The 19,795-nt window shown below is 40.4% G+C and overlaps 1 protein-coding gene across 1 annotated transcript in view; it reads left to right on the plus strand.

Moving 5' to 3' along the window:
• LOC126163175 (UDP-glucosyltransferase 2-like) overlaps positions 1-10,995 on the plus strand; it is a 44,619-nt gene extending 33,624 nt beyond the window's left edge. Inside the window, exon 6 of the mRNA XM_049920126.1 lies at positions 10,169-10,995. Coding sequence (XP_049776083.1) covers positions 10,169-10,454 — 286 coding nt within the window. The 3' untranslated portion in view covers positions 10,455-10,995. The remainder of the gene's footprint in view (positions 1-10,168) is intronic.
• Positions 10,996-19,795: the final 8,800 nt, after the last annotated feature.

The following is a 19,795-nucleotide window of genomic DNA, read 5'->3' on the forward strand; positions in this document are numbered from 1 at the left end:
TACTCTGAGATGAAGAGGCTAGCACAGGAAAGGAATTCCTGCGGGCCGCATCAAACCAGTCAGTAGACTGATGATCAAAAAAAAAGTTCTAGGGGACTGATGACCTCAGTAGTTAAGTCCCATAGTGCTGATGACAAAAAAAAAAAAAATAAAATAAAATAAAATAAAAGCGCGGGTAAGCTACTACGAACAGCATAGTGAACGCATTATTGTAACCAATATAGACACGAACCGCACGCCTACCCCTGCAGGAGGACAATTTTCCATACCAACTAGCTCCGCAGATGACGAAAAGGTTGAAAGAATGTATGATGAGCTAAAAGAAATCATTCAGATAGTAAGGGGAGACGAAAATTTAATAGTCATACGGGACTAGAATTCGATAGTCGGAAAAGGAAGAGAACCAAAGTAGTAGGTGAGTATGGAATGGGGGTAGGTAATGAAAGAGGAAGCCGTCTGGTAGAATTTTGCACAGAGCATAACTTAACAAACCTAATACTTGGTTTAAGAATCATGAAAGAAGGTTGTATACATGGAAGAGGCCTGGAGACACTGGAAGGTTTCAGATATATTACATAATCGTAAGACAGAGATTTAGGAACCAGGTTTAAAACTGTAAGACATTCGCAGGGGCAGATGTGCAATCTGACCACAATCTATTGGTAATGAACTGTAGATTAAAACTGAAGAAACTGCAAAAAGGTAGGAATTTAAGGAGATGGAACCTGGATAAACGGAAAGAACCAGGGGCTGTAGAGAGTTTCAGACAGAGTATTAAAGAACAAATAACAAAAACAGGTGAAAGAAATACAGTAGAAGAAGAATTGCTAAATTTGAGAGATGAAATAGTGAAGGCAGCAGAGGATCAAGTAGGTAAAAAGACGAGGGCTAGTAGTAGGTAGAAAGACGAGGGGTAACTGAAGAGATATTGAATGTAATTGATGAAAGGAGAAAATATAAAAATGCAGTAAAAGAAGCAGGCGAAAAGGAACGCAAGCGTATCAAAAATGAGATCAACAGGAAGTGCAAAATGGCTAAGCCAATAGAGGCTAGAGGACAAATTTAAAGATGTAGAGACATATATTAGGCAAAAGATAGATACTGCCTACTGGAAAAGTAAAGAGACCTTTGTAGAAAAGAGAACCACTTGTATGAATCTCAAGAGCTCAGATGGAAAACCAGTCCTAAGCGAAGAAGGAAAGCGGAAAGATGGAAGGAGTGTATAGAGGGTCTATACAAGGGCGATGTACTTGAGGGCCATTTTTATGGAAATGTATGGGGACTTAGATGAAGATTAAATGGGAGATATGATACTGCGTGAAGAGTTTGACAGAGCACTGAAAGACCTAAGTCGAAACAAGGCCCCAGGGGTAGACAACATTCCATTAGAACTAGTGATGGCCATGGGACTGCCAGCCATGACAAAACTCTACCATCTGGTGAGCAAGATGGATGAGACAGAGGAAATACCCTCAGATTTCAAGAAGAATGTAATAATTCCAATCCCAAAGAAAGCAGGTGTTGACAGGTGTGAAAACCGCCGAACTATCAGTTTAATAAGTCTCAGATGCAAAATACTAACACGAATTCTTTACAGACGAATGGAAAAACTGGTAGAAGTCAACCTTGGGGAGGATCAGTTGGGGTTCCGTAGAAATGTTGGAAGACGTGAGGCAATACTGACCCTACGATTTATCTTAGAATATATAATAAGGAAAGGCAAACCTACGGTTCTAGCATTTGTAGACTTAGAGAAAGCTTTTGACGAAGTTGACTGGAATACAGTCTTTCAAATTCTGAAGATGGCAGAAGTCAAATACAGGGAGCGAAAGGCTATTTACAACTTCTACAGAAACCAGATGGCAGTTATAAGAGTCAAGGCGGGTGAAAGGGAGGCAGTGGTAGGAAAGGGAGTGAGACAGGCTTTTAGACTATCCCCAATGTTATACTAATCTGTTTATCGAGCAAGCAGTAAAGGAAACAAAAGAAAAATTTGGTGTAGGAATTTAAAACCGTGGAGAAGAAATTAAAACTCGGAGGGTTGCCGATGACATTGTAATTCTGTCAAATACAGCAAAGTACCTGGAAGAGCAGTTCAGCGGAATGGACAGTGTCTTGAAAAGAGGATATAAGATGAACATCAACAAAAGCAAAACGAGGATAATTGAATGTAGTCGAATTAAATCAGGTGATGCTGAGAGAATTAGATTAGGAAATGAGATACTTAAAGTACTAGATGAATTTTGCTATTTGGGGAGCAAAGTAACTGATGATGGTAGAAGTAGAGAGGATATAAAATGTGGACTGTCAATGGCAAGGAAAGCGTTTCTGAAGAAGAGAAATTTATTAACATCGAGTGTAGATTTAACTGTTAGGAAGTCTTTTCCGAACGTATTTGTATGGAATGTAGCCACGTCTGGAAATGAAACATGGACGATGACATATTGAATCCTACCTTCAAGTTCTTCCTACTTCTGTCGTGCCAGTCAATTAGTACATAACTTATTAAAGTTGAGAGAAATGTTGTATTATGATAAATAAACTATGTGATCAAAAGTATCCGGACACACCAAAAAACATGCGTTATTCATATGAGGTGCACTACGCTGCCACCTACTGCCAGGTACTCCATATCATCGATGTCAGTAGTCATTAGACATCATGAGAGAGCAGAATCGTGCGTCCCGCGGTACTCACGGACATCGAACGTGGTCAGGTCACTCGGTGTCACTTGTGCCATTCGTATGAACAGTTCTGTGATTAAATGTATAGAAAGCTTCTGACATGAAATTTTTTATTGCCTTATCGCGTGGATTAGTAGTTTCGTCAGGACTAAGCTGCTATCGACAGATCCACAGCGTAAGTCATGCTGTCCACACCCAACTGAGACATAAGCGGAACTTCTCGATGTACCACACCCCTAAACATCCCTAAGTCCACTGTTTCCTATGTGATAGTGAAGTGGAAACGTGAAAGGACACGTACAGCACAAAAGCGTACAGGCCGACCTCGGCTGTTGACTAATAGAGACCGCTGACAGTTGAAGAGGGTTGTAATGTATAATAGGCAGACATCTATCCAGACCATCACACAGGAATTCCAAACTGCATCAGGATCCACTGCAAGTACTATGACAGTTAATAAAGAGGTGAGAAAGCTTGGATGCCTCGCTTGGAGTAAGGAGCGTAAACATTGGAGGACTGAACAGTGGAAAAACACTCTGTGAAATGAAAAATGTGGCGATCCGATGGCAGGGTGTGGGTATGGCGAATGCCCTGTTTGGATGTGGTGGTGTTATGGTGTGGTCGTGTTTTTCATGGAGGGGGCTTGCACCCCTTGTTGTTTTGCGTGGCACTATCACAGTATAGGCCTACATTAATGTTTTAAGCATCTTCTTACTTCCCACTGTTGAAGAGCAATTCGGGACAGAAAATGCATCTTTCAACACCATCGAGCGCCTGTACATAATGCACGACCTGTGGCTGAGTGGTTACTCGACAATAACATCCCTATAATGGACTGGCCTACACCGAGTCCTGACCTGAATCCTATAGAACACCTTTGGTATGTTTTGGAAAGCCGAATTCCTGCCAGTCCACACCGACCGCAATCGATACATCTCCTCAGTGCAGCACTCCGTGAAGAATGGGCTGCCAGTCCCCAAGAAATCTTCCAGCACCTGATGAACGTATGCCTCCGAGAGTGGAAGCTGTCATCAAGGCAAAGGATGAGCCAACACTTTACTGAACTCCAGCATTACCGATGGAGGGTGCCACGAACATTTGATTCATTTTCAGCCAGGTGTCCAGATACTTTTGATCACATAGTGTTCATCCACAGCAATATTAGTAAATCTGATATTATTGTGATAATAGGCTGAAGAGTAGACCAAGTAAGCTGAAGTTTAAGAGGTTAGTCAGGAAGAATCAGTGCGCAAAGAAGTGGGTCACGGAAGTAATAATGAATGACGTTCTCTCAGGCTACAGACAGTGCGATGATGACTATCTCAATAGACAGTTCAGTTGAAGAGGAATGCACGTCTCTATAACGACCAGTCAAAAAGTTGGAAAGAAAAACATAGGTAAAAAGATAGTAACTGCGAAGAAACTATGGATAACAGAAGAAAAATCTCAGTTACTCAACGAAAGAAGGAAGTACAATAATTATAAGGATGTGGTATTGTCGACTCGAGATCAATCAATTAATTCAGCATAAACGAAGCTTCTGATATGAAATTTTTTGTTGCCTTGATCACGTGTCACCTGTATATACACCTGGCTTTGACACGAATGAACTGCTGTAGTCAGATCCACAGAGCACAAGTTATGAAATCATGGTGTTGGATAAACCACACGTTTGTTTCCTTCCAACCGTAATGGACTCATGATAAAAAAAGAGCAAAACATAAAAAATATAGTTGTGTCTTCATGGCAAGACAGAGACGTACAAATGTAGTACATCAATAAGTGCCGCTTATGTCTCCGTTGCGTGCCGGCAGCACGACTTAAACAGTGGATCTGTCGATAGCAGCTTAGTCACATCGAAACTAATAATCCAGGCGATCAAGGCAATAAAAAATTTCATATGAAAAGCTTTCTTTACATTTTAGCACAAAATTTTTCAGGTAAAGATAAGAATACAGAGATTCCTCCGTCTTTAGGGGCAGTTTCCCACCCCAAAGACAAGAAAATGCCCTCAACTTCAATCCACCCCTGCGCCCTCTTTGATAAGGCCGTTGACAGAATGAGTACTTATTTTGCCGGAAGTCTTTGGCCGCCATTGCTGATTACTGATCAAACTTTAAACGGAGGGGTTTTGAACCAGGGGCCGAGAACGTTTTAATTATTGATCAAATATGCCCCCCCCCCCACACACACACATACATACACTTCCCTCCAGTAGTAAATTTATGATTTCTTAATGTTTCAGAAAATGTCCTATCAACCGACCCCCTGTTCTACTCAAGTTACACCAGAAGTTTCTTTTTTCCCCATTTCTGTTGAGTACATTCTCCATTAGCTACGTGACCAATCCATGTAATCTTCAATATTCTTCTGTAGAACCATGTTTCAAAAGCTTCTTTTCTGGTCTCGTCTAAGCAATTTATTGTCTGTGTTCACATACATGGCTACACTTCATAGAGATATTTTCAGAAAAGACTTCCTAACTCTCATATCTTTATTAACAAATTTCTCTAGAACCGCAATTGAAGGGTTTGCTGCAGAAAGCTGGCAAGTCACAAAATACACATTCTGAGAAAACTGAAAAACAAAGTTTGACATCTACAGAAGGTGTGTATTTTTGAGAAATTATATATGACAATGTTACTGACTTATAGCCCTGTATTTTATGTGCAATATATAAAATTTTGAAATTAAAAATATACACATAAATAAATCAAAATTGCAATTATAAATATTTGGACTTACCTGTTTTTTGCACCAAAGACTTTAAAATCTGAAATACTGCATCAAAATCGGACATGAATAACATGAAAATAAAATAACAACAAATAATGAATCGTAATTTACTTTTTGTTTATTACCAGACATTTTACAATATCTTTTGTCAGAAAAATTATAGATAGTGTTGCATGCCTTATAATGTAAACTATTCTGCCCCAATGTAAATTTTTTAAGGTTTTATCATTAACTAAATATAAAATCTACAGTCTCAGAACATTTTGTTGACCTACTTGATTTACACTTAAAGTACTTCATGGTAATTTTAAAATATTCTTACTCTATTTCATTTGGGCTGTGTTCACCACCATCATTTCCTGCAGAGGTAAACACTTTTTCATAGAGACCCATATCTGCTGAAGGAATGTACTTTCTAACCAATTTCATGACATCATCATATTTGTGGCTTTTAAGAGGTAAAAGACCACCATACAATGATTCCTCTCGGAAGGTAATGTCACTGTTTATTGCCTTCTTTAGTGGTGCAAACTCTGACGTAACAGTCATCTGTTGATTCTAGCTGGCTTTAAATATGTATTTGGTAGCATAACTGAACTGCAATATTTTATACTGTTAAATTTTGAAAAGCTCATTGTGTTTTGTATTCATATTTGTTTTAAAGAACTGTTGAAAGTGGTCTTTGTAACTTTTGAACATGTTTTGTTTCACAGGAACAATAGTAAAAAATTTAGATGATTTTCTAACAAGTGAATGCCATTCTTCAGGAGGAAGGTGCAATCTAGTTGCAACCCTTTTCCTCTTTTCAATGTTCCCAAAGTCCCTATCACAAGGCGAAAATCGGTGTCCCAGCTCTGGAAAGTAATGCGTAATTTTCTGAAATTTGTTAAATGTGCAAGACTGAAGAGATACTGTAGAAGTGCCTTGTCTTTGTTTTGGGCAGCACAGTTTTCTGAAAATAATACAATTTCAGTTGTATGACATTTTTAAGGTACCAATCTAAGCAGGAAATAACTTCATCAGGACCCTTTTTGCCATCAAATTCTGTGTACATGAACATTTGAGCCTTTCCACTGCTGCAACGGTGTATATTAAAGTTGTACTTCAACAGTTGTCTCAGATAAAATACCTCTGTTGAAGGAAGTACTGGAAGTGGAAAATTTTGCTGGTAATCAAATGCTAAACAATCAACAGATTTATTTTCCCTAGCCCTTTTAGTTTCTTGCCTAAGTCGTTCATAGAATACTTCACTCTTTCGCAAATGTACTTCCTTCTCGAGTTCAAGCTCTCTTTTGTGTTCCAAATCATCAATACAACCTTCTATTAATTTCTTTAAAGAATCACACATCTCACAAGTGTCACTTTTTGGGTGTCCAAATTGAATATTGAAATTCGCTTTAAAACATCTATAATAATAGTCATATGTTACCCTACAGTATTGCACTTTTTCACCTGGTTTTAAGGTCTTAAAAACATCTGCCTAATGCTGTTCTAAATATAACTCATACATTCTCTTTACATTCAATTCTGGAGATTAAAATACTTTCTTGTTATTATCTGCTCTACTGTAGTGCTATGTTTGTGCAGGAAACTGTTTTATGTGATTTATAACACTACTAAGTCATTATCACTCACTCTGTTAGGCCTGTTTTCATGTTTTCCTCTACGATCTGCGGGTGGTCCAATATTTTTGGATGCAAATGAAGCCAGACGTTCAACCCGCGCCTTCTTTATCCCATGAAGAGCGCAGAAAGCTTTTTTGCATATTACAAGTTGTTGGGCTTTAAGCTGAACCTGGAAAGACACAAAAAATTATTTCAAAAATTTTCGTGAATAAATTCGGTTTCCTCATTTTAAAAATACATATTATTTTGGGCTAACATTACTATACTGCATGTTATTACACAGATACGTACCTTGTAAACGTATGTGAAGTTATGAACTCGTGAATCTTCACCTTTTCTAGGCCATCGCCGGTCAACTTGCTTTGGTGTAATCGATGCACACAAAAACGCATCCTGTGCTTCATTTGTTGAAAGTGAGTTAAACTTTGTCAGTATTTCCTGTTTTTCCTTTGTATCAAGTACATCTAAACGTTTTCTTCTGCAGTTGCATGGAGGCCCAGTTTCACGAGCTGGAATAACCTTGTCACTACATGTGACATATGACTCACCATGTAGCCTTTTGAGTTTGTCTCTGTTTCTTTTTCCATTTACTAGCATCACCCTTTTCTTTTCCTTGTTACGTGTTCACATTCAGTATCACTGCGTGAATCATCGGCAAACATGTCTTAAACACAATATACACTACAGATAAATGCAGACAAACGCACGATCTGAACAACTTCAGAAAGGCTTTTCAACAGAAGATGCTATATACGCTTTCACTGATCAAATATTAAATGCTCTGAATAACCGGACATCACCCATTGATATTTTTTGTGATCTCTCAAACGCCTTTGATTGTGTAAATCATGGAATTCTTTTAGATAAGCTAAATCACTATGATTTGAGTGGGGCAGTGCACAAATGGTTTAATTCATACTTAACTGGAAGAATGCAGAAAGTTGAAATAAGTGGTTTATGTAACGTTAAAACAACAGCTGATTCCTCAAACTGGGGGGCTATCAAGTACGGGGTCCCACAGGGTTCGGTTTTAGGTCTTTTACTGTTCTTGATATACATTAATGACTTACCATTCCACATTGATGAAGATGCAAAGTTGGTTCTTTTTGCTGATGATATAAGTATAGTAATAACATCCAGAAACCAAGAACTAAGTGATGTAATTGTAAATGAGTTTTTTCACAAAATTATTAAGTGGTTCTCAGCAAACGGACTCTCTTTAAATTTTGATAAAACACAGTATATACAGTTCCATACAGTAAATGGCACAACTCCAGTAATAAATATAGACTTTACACAGAAGTCTTTAGCTAAGGTAGAATTATCAAAATTTTTACGTGTGTTCATTGATGAGAGGTTAAACTGGATACAACACATTGATGGTCTGCTGAAATGTCGGAGTTCAGCTACGTATGCTACTAGGGTTATTGGAAATTGTGGTGATAAGAATCTCAGTAAATTAGCTTACTATGCCTATTTTCATTCACTGCTTTCGTATGGCATCATATTCTGGGGTAATTCATCGTTGAGTAGAAAAGTACTCATTGCTCAAAAACGTGTAATCAGAATAATTGCTGGAGCCCACCCACGGTCATCCTGCAGACATCTATTTAAGGATCTAGGGATCCTCACAGTAACCTCACAGTATACATATTCACTTATGAAATTTGTTGTTAATAATCCAACCCAGTTCAAAAGTTATAGCAGTGTGCGTAGCTATAATGCAGGAGAAAGGATGATCCTCACTATGCAGGGTTAAATCTGACTTTGGCACAGAAAGGGGTAAATTATGCTGCCACAAAAGTCTTTGGTCACCTACCAAACAGCATCAAAAGCCTGACAGATAGCCAACTAACATTTAAAAATAAATTAAAAGAATTTCTAGATGACAACTCCTTCTACTCATTGGCTGAATTTTTAGATATAAATTAAGGGAAAAAACATTAAACATTAGTGTCATGCAATATTTTGTGTACTGTAATATCTTGTACAGACATCTTTTATTAACCTGACACGTTCCACATCATTACGAAGTGTCATATTCATGATCTATGGAACAAGTGTTAATATAGTCTAATCTAACCTACACGCAGCCATGTAAACAACACAACAGCCTGCCACGCTAGTGCTGCCACCTACCTGTGCAAGAGCCAGGAAAGTCCAGGACTAACCTGTTTCTTCCACCAAACGCAACCATGCATATCTCATTCAGATCATTCAGATTAGTCCGCCAAAGTCCGGTTCTTGCACCAAAAGGAGCACGTTCTGATGTTATATCTCATGCCGATAACATCTCATTTTTGACCAGAAATGGACTTACCTGGTTTTTGCACCAAGCCCGTCAATTGTAGAAAACCCATAGCACCCTCAAGCAATCCCAACCCGCAGCGCATCGGCTCAGCTAGCGGCCGTTAGGTGAGGTTGCGGCGTCGTCCGCAGTAGCAGGGGAATCAACCCGTGCAGCCTACACCACCCACCACACAAACCCCCTTGAGCTTCCTCTTCCTGGAGACCCACATAGGTCACATAAAAGTTCCCAATCATCCTGCCGGTTCTCCTATACTTTCCACGTTGTTGGTGTCATATCCACTACTTCCGATCGTCCTCTGTGTAGACATTGATTCCAGCATTGGTGAATCCTCGGAGATATTCAGTCTCTCAGTATTCTATTCAGCGTTACCACTTACAATTCGGTTGCTCTTATACTCTACATATTGTCTAAGTTTCTGGCTACCTGAGTTACGAGGTGCCATTTGCCATTTAGTGTACCAACACCGTTTACTTGAGTCTGCAAATCTTCGTAGGCTGGACGCTCTAGAACAATATGGTCTGGTGGATCAATGTTGTCACGTGATCATATATTTGTCGGACTTTTCTTTATTTTCTATAAATGTTCATAGTACGTTCGTGGCCTGTCAGAAAGTAAATGAGGCCTCTAAGGGAATTTACATGGCTCATAATCATCTTTGGAAATCTGCACTACAATTAAGACCTGTTGCCGTGTAGGAACACTCCCTTTGACATTCATCCACATTCTGTGATGTTAGCTCTGTTTGCATGCTGTGTCCTGCGCCGTAGTTTCTGTCACACTCTCTGCATCCGTGATAATATTGCTCTCTGCAGGTACAAGGATAACATGAAGAGGCTGTCGGCCGTGTTCCGCGAGCACAGGGCGGACTCCCTGGAGCGGGCGGTGTGGTGGGTGGAGTACGTGATCCGCCACAGGGGGGCCCCACACCTGCGCAGCGCCGCCCTCGACCTGCACTGGTGGCAGCTGCTGCTGCTCGACGTCGTCGCCTTCCTGCTGGTGGGCGTCGGCCTCACACTCTGCGCCGTCTACTTCGTCACACGGCGGGTAGTTTCCTTCTTCAAAGGCAGCAAACAGAAGCAGAAACAGAAGAAGCAGTGATCTGATGAAAATGGCTTCCGTCAAATCTTTCGTTAGGAACCGCAGACTCACAAATATTTCAAAATGTGTGCTTCTCTGCGAATAATACTTCAGGAATCACAGTCTATACCATCAAGTTATGAGGAAGTATTTTCATGTCATTGCAACAGTATTCTATTTATATTTAGATGTAGTGTGTTGGATTGTATTGGAGTCAGTCGACTGTAGGAAAATAATTCGAATTTTAGTCCTCATTAGAATAACACGTTATTAATTTAAGTGGATTACAATCATGTGCATTTACAATGGACAGAAATAAAGTATTAACGATCACCCATTTCCAGATAAATATGTAAATCGTGATACACAGTATGTAACCTCCCCCTCACTTATCGACCTTAATGACAGTGAAAAATTAAACCACGTGCACCTAATGAAAATTTAGGAAAAGCAATCGTCACCGAAATTAATTTTTCGGTAAAGAGGGAGGAAAGGGTTACATCTAAATGAAAGGAAAAATGGAAATGAAATTGTGGAAATTAATTTCGAGAAAAGGGTAAAATTAATAAAGAAAATAAATCAGTGCTCGTTACGTTAACAATTAATTGGCTTTAATTATATATTTGAGATTTGGGGAAAATTACAGTCGCCAGTCCTATGGACAACTACTATAATAACTGAAAATGAAAGAATGCACATATAATTAGCACTATAAGCGTGGCAACTGAAGGTTGACACGTGTTGTGTGAAAACTGAATGTTTGTCAGAAGTAATCAATTTCGCTACACTCTGACTTAATTTACGAAAGGAATTAATAAAACAGAAAAATCGAAAGTTAATTTAGTGACTGAAGTTAATAGTGAGCTTTCTTTCTGAAGAACATCGAAATTCAGTAGAATACGGTTAGTCTTGGACTACCTCAACAATCATTTCAAAAGCAATTCAATCTACGCAATTTAGAAACAAGAGATTTAACTTTGAACTTGAATTAAATGATTCTGAACAATTAACAATAGTAAAATTTAGTACGTACCAAGCTGAGCTGCAGCCACAGGTAAGCTAAAATATGGTAACAAAACTCGCACTCTTAATTTGTGCTTGTGTAATCTAAATATCGTAGCCAGATATGAATAACTTAACTGAACTTTGAAATTAAAGCAGTGAAATCGAATGATGCTGGCGTATGAATTTCAACGACACTCGGGTTCATTCCAGAAAAGGAAGGGACCCTGCTTGGTAATGCAATTGGGACAATGAGCAACATAGGTTCATGCTACATTGCTGTAATTTAGTTATGAAAATGGAACAGATTAAAAAGCTGAGGTCTGCCATACAGTTCTAAAACTTTACGTGCTTCCAGTCTTCCTTGTTGGTTGATTGAAGGTTTGAAGCCGTCGATCGAGGAGGTGGCGACAGTCACTCATTGTCGGCAGTCGCTGTTGCAGAAGCTGGATGTTGGCGCGCCTTCTTCTCGACACGGTCAACAGGCGAAACGGGCTCTTGATGTGCGCCAGCTAATGCTTCCCGTCTGCGACACCGTGTCAGAAACTATCATAGCAAGTCGAGCGCAATTACATGCTGCCCAACCCCGAAAGCGCGGCAACTCGCGGGAGCGTCACACAACACACCTGCTCAACCGCACTACTCCAGCCAGACTCCCTCTGCCCGCGCTCCATACGGCAGAGTTAACACTACCAGAGATCCTACAAACTTTGGTTCTCCACATGACCTATCGATGTGATGATTCGATAGCATAGTTTTCCCTAGCCCAGACTCAGAGTAAAAGTACAAATAATATATAAACAAATAGTAGAACAATTACAACATATAAAGACACAGAAATTTCATATCTTCTGGTAACAAAATACGAAAAAAATGTTTAGTACAATAGATGGAAATAGGAGGATATGCATTTCTGTCTTTACAAGTATCGTAGCACTTTGAGTAGATTTGCTAAAAGAATATTGGATAACCCATGAACGCTTTTTCTATAGGCTGTACCATTTCGTTTTGTCTTCTCCAGAGGCGTGCTCTGCTACCATGGCGCGGGTATTCGAATGTTTAACAGGTCTGTTGATATGTACTTGCAAATAAATTAATTATTGAAACTTCCTGCCAGATTAAAACTGCTTATTGAAACGGTACTTGCAATTGGAAATTTTGCCTTCCGCGTACATCCAAACACGATACACGAGCCGCTATCACAGATCTACTTTCGTCAGTACCTCAACTTCCTCCTGACCTCCACGGTTCACTGAAGTTCTCCCGCATACCTGGTGTCACTAGAACTCCTAGAAGAAAGCATATTACTGAGACACAGCTTAACCTCAGCCTGCCGTATTATTTCCACAGTTAATTTTCTCTGTGCAGCGTAATGTGGGCTGATTTGATATTTTCTCGCAGTTTAAATCGTTGTGTCAGGTTACTTTGAAGTTTGTAAGGTAGGAGATGATGTGGTGGCGAAAGAAGATCCGGGTGAAGGAGAGGGGGTGGGGGGAGTGGCGGTGGACAAGCGTGGGTAGCTCAGTCGGTACGGTAGCTCAACGTGTTCGGTCAGAGGGCTGGCCACCCTCTGTAACGAGTAAAAAGGAAACTGAATGGCTTGCGTCCACGGTGCGACAGCCTCAGAAAACTGCTGACAAAACATGACGAAGAAACAAATAGTGCAAAACAAGAAAAGAAAGATCGGGTGAGCACTTGCCCCTAAAAGGACAAGGTCCCCGGTTCGAATTCCTGTGCAGCACACAGTTTCCCTATGAAAGATGTTTCGAATCACCGCAATCTTCGCTACAAAGTGAAAAATCTTTTTGATAACAAAATATTGTTCACACAGAAATCTTTTCGTGGTGTTAATTAAGAGTTAGATTACCCCTTATATGTATGGGTATTATTAATTATTATTAATTAAGAGTTAGATTACCCCTTATATGTATGGAAACCCCCCTATGTACCATGGACTTGGCGTTGTTGGGGAGGCTTGCGTGCCTCAACGATACATATAGCCGTACCGTAGGTGCAACCACAACAGCGGGGTATCTGTTGAGAGGCCAGACAAACGTGTGGTTCCTGAAGAGGGGCAGCAGCCTTTTCAGTAGTTGCAGGGGCAACAGACTGGATGATTGACTAATCTGGCCTTGTAACGCTAATCAAAACTGCCTTGCTGTTGTGGTACTGCGAACGGCTGAAAGCAAGGGAAACTACAGCCGTATTTTTACCGAGGGCATGCAGCTTTACTGTTTGATTAAATGATGATGGCATCTCCTTGGGTAAAAGATTCCGGAGGTAAAATAGTCCCCCATTCGGATCTCCGGGCGGGGACTAGTCAAGAGGGCGTCGTTATCAGGAGAAAGAAAACTGGCGTTCTACGAATCGGAGCGTGGAATGTCAGATACCTTAATGGGGCAGGTAGGTTAGAAAATTTAAAAATGGAAATGTAAAGGTTAAAGTTAGATATAGTGGGAATTAGTGACATTCGGTGGCAGGAGAAACAAGACTTCTGGTCAGGTGAACGCAGGGTTATAAATACAAAATCAAATAGGGGTAATGCGGCAGTAGGTTTAATAATGAATAAAAAAAATAGGAGTGCGGGTAAGCTAATACAAACAGCATAGTGAACGCATTATCATGGACAAGATAGACACGAACCCCATGCCTACTACAGTAGTACAAGTTTATATGCCAACTAGCTCTGCAGATGATGAAGAAATTGACGAAATGCATGATGACATAAAAGAAATTATTCAGGTAGTGAAGGGAGCCGAAAATTTAATAGTCATGGGTCACTGGAATTCAACAGTAGGAAAAGAAAGAGAAGGAAACGCAGTAGGTGAATACGGATTAGTGCTAAGAAATGAAAGAGGAAGCCGCCTAGTAGAATTTTGCACAGAACTTAATCATAGCTAACACTTGGTTCAAGAATCATGAAAGAAGGTTGTATACATGGAAGAACCCTGGAGATACTAGAAGGTTTCAGATAGATTATATAATGGTAAGACAGAGATTTAGGAACCAGGTTTTAAATTGTAAGACATTTACAGGGGCAGATGTAGACTCTGACCACAATCTATTGGTTATGAACTGTAGATTAAAACTGAAGAAACTGCAAAAAGGTGGGAATTTAAGGAGATGGGACCTGGATAAACTGAAAGAACCTGAGGTTGTAGAGAGTTTCAGGGAGAGCGTAAGCGAACAATTGACAGGAATGGGGGTAAGAAATACAGTAGAAGAAGAATCGGTAGCTTTGAGGTATGAAATAGTGAAGGCAGCAGAGGATCAAGTAGGTAAAAAGACGAGGGCTAGTAGAAATCCTTGGGTAACAGAAGAGACACTGAATTTAATTGATGAAAGGACAATATACAAAAATGCAGTAAATGAAGCAGGCAAAAATGAATACAAACGTCTCAAAAATGAGATCGACAGGAAGTGCAGAATGGCTAAGCAGCGATGGCTAGAGGACAAATGTAAGGATGTAGAGGCTTGTCTCACTAGGGGTAAGATAGATGCTGCCTACAAGAAAATTAAAGAGACCTTTGGAGAAAAGAGAACCACTCGCATGAATATAAAGAGCTCAGATGGAAACTCAGTTCTAACCAAAGAAGGGAAAACAGAAAGGTGGAACGAGTATATAGAGGGTTTATACAGGGCGATGTTCTGGTGGACAATATTATGAAAATGGAAGAGGATGTAGATGAAGTGAAATCGGAAATACGATACTGCGTGAAGAGTTTAGCAGAGCACTGAAAGACCTGAGTCGAAACAAGGCCCCGGGAATAGACAACATTCCGTTAGAACTACTGACAGCCTTGGGAGAGCCATTCGTGACAAAACTCTGGTGAGCAAGATGTATGAGACAGGCGAAATTCCCTCAGACTTCAAGAAGAATATATTAATTCCAATCCCAAAGAAAGCAGGTGTTGACAAATGTGAAAATTACCGAACTATCAGTTTAATAAGTCACAGCTGCAAAATACTAACAAATTCTTCACAGACGAATGGAAAAACTGGTAGAAGCCGACCTCGGGGAAAATCAGTTTGGAATCCGCAGAAATGTTGGAGCACGTGAGGCAATACTGACCTTACGACTTATCTTAGAAGAAAGATTAGGAAAGGCAATCTTACGTTTTTAGCATTCAATCTGTATATTGAACAAGCAGGAAAGGAAACAAAAGAAAAATTCGGAGTAGGCATTAAAATCCTTCACCGATGACATTGTAATTCTGTCAGAGGCAGCAAAGGACTTGGAATAGCAGTTGAACGGAATGGACAGTGTCTTGAAGGGAGGGTGTAAGATGAACATCAACATAAGCAAAACGAGGATAATGGAATGTAGTCGAATTAAATCGGGTGATGCTGAGGGATTAGATTAGGAAATGAGATACTTAAGACAGTAAAGGAATTTTGCTATTTGGGGAGCAAAATAACAGATGATGGTCGAAGCAGGAAGGATATAAAATGTAGACTGGCAATGGCAAGGAAAGCGTTGCTGAAGAAGAGCAATTTGTTAACATCGAGTATAGATTTAAGTGTCAGGAAATCGTTCCTGAAAGTATTTGTATGGAGTGTAGCCATGTATGGAAGTGAAACGTGGACGATAAATAGTTTGGTCAAGAAGAGAATAGAAGGTTTCGAAATGTGGTGCTACAGATGAATGCTGAAGACTAGATGGGTAGATCACATAACTAATGAGGGGGTATTGAATAGAATTGGGGAGAAGAGGAGTTTGTGGCACAACTTGACTAAAAGAAGGGAACGGTTGGTAGGACATGTTGAGGCATCAAGGGATCACCAATTTAGTACTGGAGGGCAGCGTGGATTGTAAAAATCGTAGAGGGAGACCAATAGATGAATACACTAAGCAGATTCTGAAGGATGTAGGCTGCAGTAGGTACTGGGAGATGAAGAAGCTGACACAGGATAGAGTAGCATGGAGAACTGCATCAAACCAGTCTCAGGACTGAAGACCACAACATAACAACAACATGTGTTGTAATCGTTCGGAACAAATTCATTTAATTAAATCGTAGTTATAACTTTGCATAAACCTTAGTTATGCCATTCAAAAGACAGGGTGACACTCCGACCATAATTTAAGGAATCCTTTAATAAAGCTGTTGCTGTCACCACCAACGACTATAGTACCTTCAAAAGATTGTACATTATTGCCGGGCAAACAAGTGAAAAAAATAAAGGTGCTGATAAAGTTTGAATAGACGATTGCACCTTACTTCACTTGCCACTGCAGCTAATATACAGGTATCAGTACAAAAATATATACGATGATAAGTAATTTCTCAGAGTACCCAGTATGTTTTATATGAGATCGTAAGAGGAGGTTCTGTTTTACTGCGGCACTACACGTAGAGACTACTTACGGTTCACTGTTAGGAAGTTACACCATTTTTGAAGTTTAAAGGAACTTTTCGTGATACGATGTGAGGGAGGAGATAAAGGAATCCCGCGTCGGCACCCATGATACTGTCTTAGTGGAGGTGATTTACCTTTGCCTTCATTCTACCCGATATGAAGTGTCAAGTGTTTGTTTGTGTGTGTGTGTGTGTGTGTGTGTGTGTGTGTGTGTGTGAGTGTGTGTGTGTGCGTGGGTGTGAGAGAGAGAGAGAGAGAGTGTGTGTGTGTGTGTGTCTCTGTGTGTGTGTCATGTGGATGACCGTGATGAGTACTTGGCAATGTGTTGTTGAGTTTGTGTTGTTGTGGTTGGAGGGTGAAACTCTGTGAAGGCACGTCGCCTACTTCTCTCGAACAGCGCCAAAGTGGCCTGTCGAGTTTAACATCCCCGTCTGACGGACCGATCATCATCAGCAGTGTTAAGTGCCCTTACCTCATGAGAGACTGCGGAGAAGTTTGGATTTTACTTCATGACCTCGGCACAAAAACTGCTGATGAGGAACTATATACACCGTCACTTCTCCTCTTCTTGTTGACCAAATACTTGTAGTGAAAATCTCATCCACCAACAGGATTTGAGCTTGCTTATCTCTGAGACCAGCGTCACCGCAAAAACGCGAGTTAGCGTCAAGTTCATCAGTAGGTGACTAAAGCAACAGTTCCAACACCGACGTAGATTCCAACCTGTTGTGCTTGTCAAATGTAGTTCGTCTTAATTTCACCTCAGGTTAGTTTCATTTTTACAGCATTAATTTCAAAATGCTCGCGGTAAAACTAGGGTTACGCTGTGGTATAGCTTACATTTTATCTGACACTGGATTCTCACCTCTGTAAAATAACCATAACAGAACTGTTAGTTAATACTGTCGTAGTGACCTAATATACAACTGAAATCTTTAGTAATAACTGTGAAATTTAAGAAAAAGTTGGTACATGGTTCCCCCTTCCTGCCCTCACCCTGGAATTGTGAATAATTTGTGGTTGTCTGACCATGGCTCTTGGATGGCTTCATGCACTAAGTATAAAATTTCAATTAGTTGTATCACCCCTCCGAAACGCATAGCATGCAGCCCTCGTTTCTGGCATCAGTTGTGTCTTCCAGAATTGATAGCCCTCAAAGTTGGCTGTAACGATGTCACCAACACTGAACGTCTGAGGCTGTTAGATACGATGATGGCCGGCCGGAGTGGCCGTGCGGTTCTAGGCGCTACAGTCTGGAACCGCGAGACCGCTACGGGCGCAGGTTCGAATCCTGCCTCGGGCATGGATGTGAGTGATGTCCTTAGGTTAGTTAGGTTTAAGTAGTTCTAAGCTGTAGGGGACTGATGACCTGAGAAGTTGAGTCCCATAGTGCTCAGAGCCATTTGAACCATTTGAGCCATTTGTTAGATATGATGTCGCAGTTCTCATTGTCCACAATCATCGCAATACTGTGTATGTGACATCGAAATATTTGATTTTTTTCTTCAGATTTACAATGAGAAAGGAATCCCTTTTGTTACTTGTCTTGTGGTATGTAATCTTGCAGCATTCCATTGCGGTTTTGCAGGAAGATTGCCTTTTCTTCTGTTTCTTTACATATTTATAATAATACCACACTCTGGCGTTTTAGGAAACCTCCTTCGTTATTCAGCGTTCGGTGTACATACTATTCAGCTAGTGGCACCTTATGATTAAAAATATTCGTGAAAGTGCATACAGAGCACACAGTGGCTGAGAGCAGATAATAATCGATCTTCATGTTACCTCGCTACAAATAAAATTATTTTAAAATTCTAAAGCCAGTTTTACGTCCATCGTAAGCTGTCAGAAATTTTTATACACATTAACTTTATTACAGCATAAAGCATGTGACTAGCCAGTACATAGTTCAACGGAATGTAGATACCGATCAGAAGCAAATGTATATGGTAATCTAATACAAATGCATTGCTATCACTACGAAGGTTAACTCAACAACAATGTAACTCAACAACAAATATTGATTAAACGAAAACGATCAACGTTTCAGTAGATTGCAAGAAGGTGTGCTGTACCATTGCAACCTTCTAATCTTCCTGTACGTATCACCGGCGATTGTGATGAGGTCCCATACTCCGAGGAGCGTAGGGGAACGATGCGTGAGATTCAGATGGCATTTATCTACATGTTTTCTGGTGTTCGTTGCAGGCGCCATCTATCGCAGAAGCCTTGTGAGACTTCATCCTACCGACAACTAACTTTACTTTTCATAAGATTTATAAATATCCATCTTCTTGAAGGATGTTTGAATTCTCCTTGAGCTGGAGAACCGGCCGGGGTGGCCGAGCGGTTCTAGGCACTTCAGTCCGCATGACTGCTACGGTCTTAGGTTCGAATCCTGCCTCGGGCATGGATGTGTGTGATGTCCTTAGGTTAGTTAGGTTTAAGTAGTTCTAAGTTCTAGGGGACTGATGACCTCAGAATTTAAATCCCATAGTGCTCAGAGCCATTTGAACCATTTGAGCTGGAGACCATCTAGATATGCATGGTGGAGGCGTTAATTCTGAACCTTTGAACACCGTCATAATCTCCCTGAGGAAGGAATGATGTCTGCCCTCCATTGTGTCCGTTAACATCTGCTCTACTACCTTCGGGAATCACACAGAATTATACACATTTCTACATGCTACCTGTGTTATTTATTGGTATTGGCAGGCTTCTATAGGAGGCCACATTCACTGCTTCCATATCTCATGGCTAAAACGAGATGCGTTAAGATCATCGGTAACATCGGCCATCCCAGGGCTCGGCAGTGTGATGAAATCTGGCAGTTACATGCTTCCCTCCCCAATGTTCGCTCTGTCAACGGTTCATAATATTATGGCCGCCCACAGACCACCAGAGTCTCCCAATGTCACTGGTTCCTCCCCAGTCAGTTCTACTTCCAAGGACGCCCTCTTTCTCGCTGTGCGTTGCGCAATTAGCCCAAGCAGTATGGT

The sequence above is a fragment of the Schistocerca cancellata genome, chromosome 2 (genome assembly GCF_023864275.1).
Source record: "Schistocerca cancellata isolate TAMUIC-IGC-003103 chromosome 2, iqSchCanc2.1, whole genome shotgun sequence".
NCBI classification, from domain to species: Eukaryota; Metazoa; Arthropoda; class Insecta; order Orthoptera; family Acrididae; genus Schistocerca; species Schistocerca cancellata.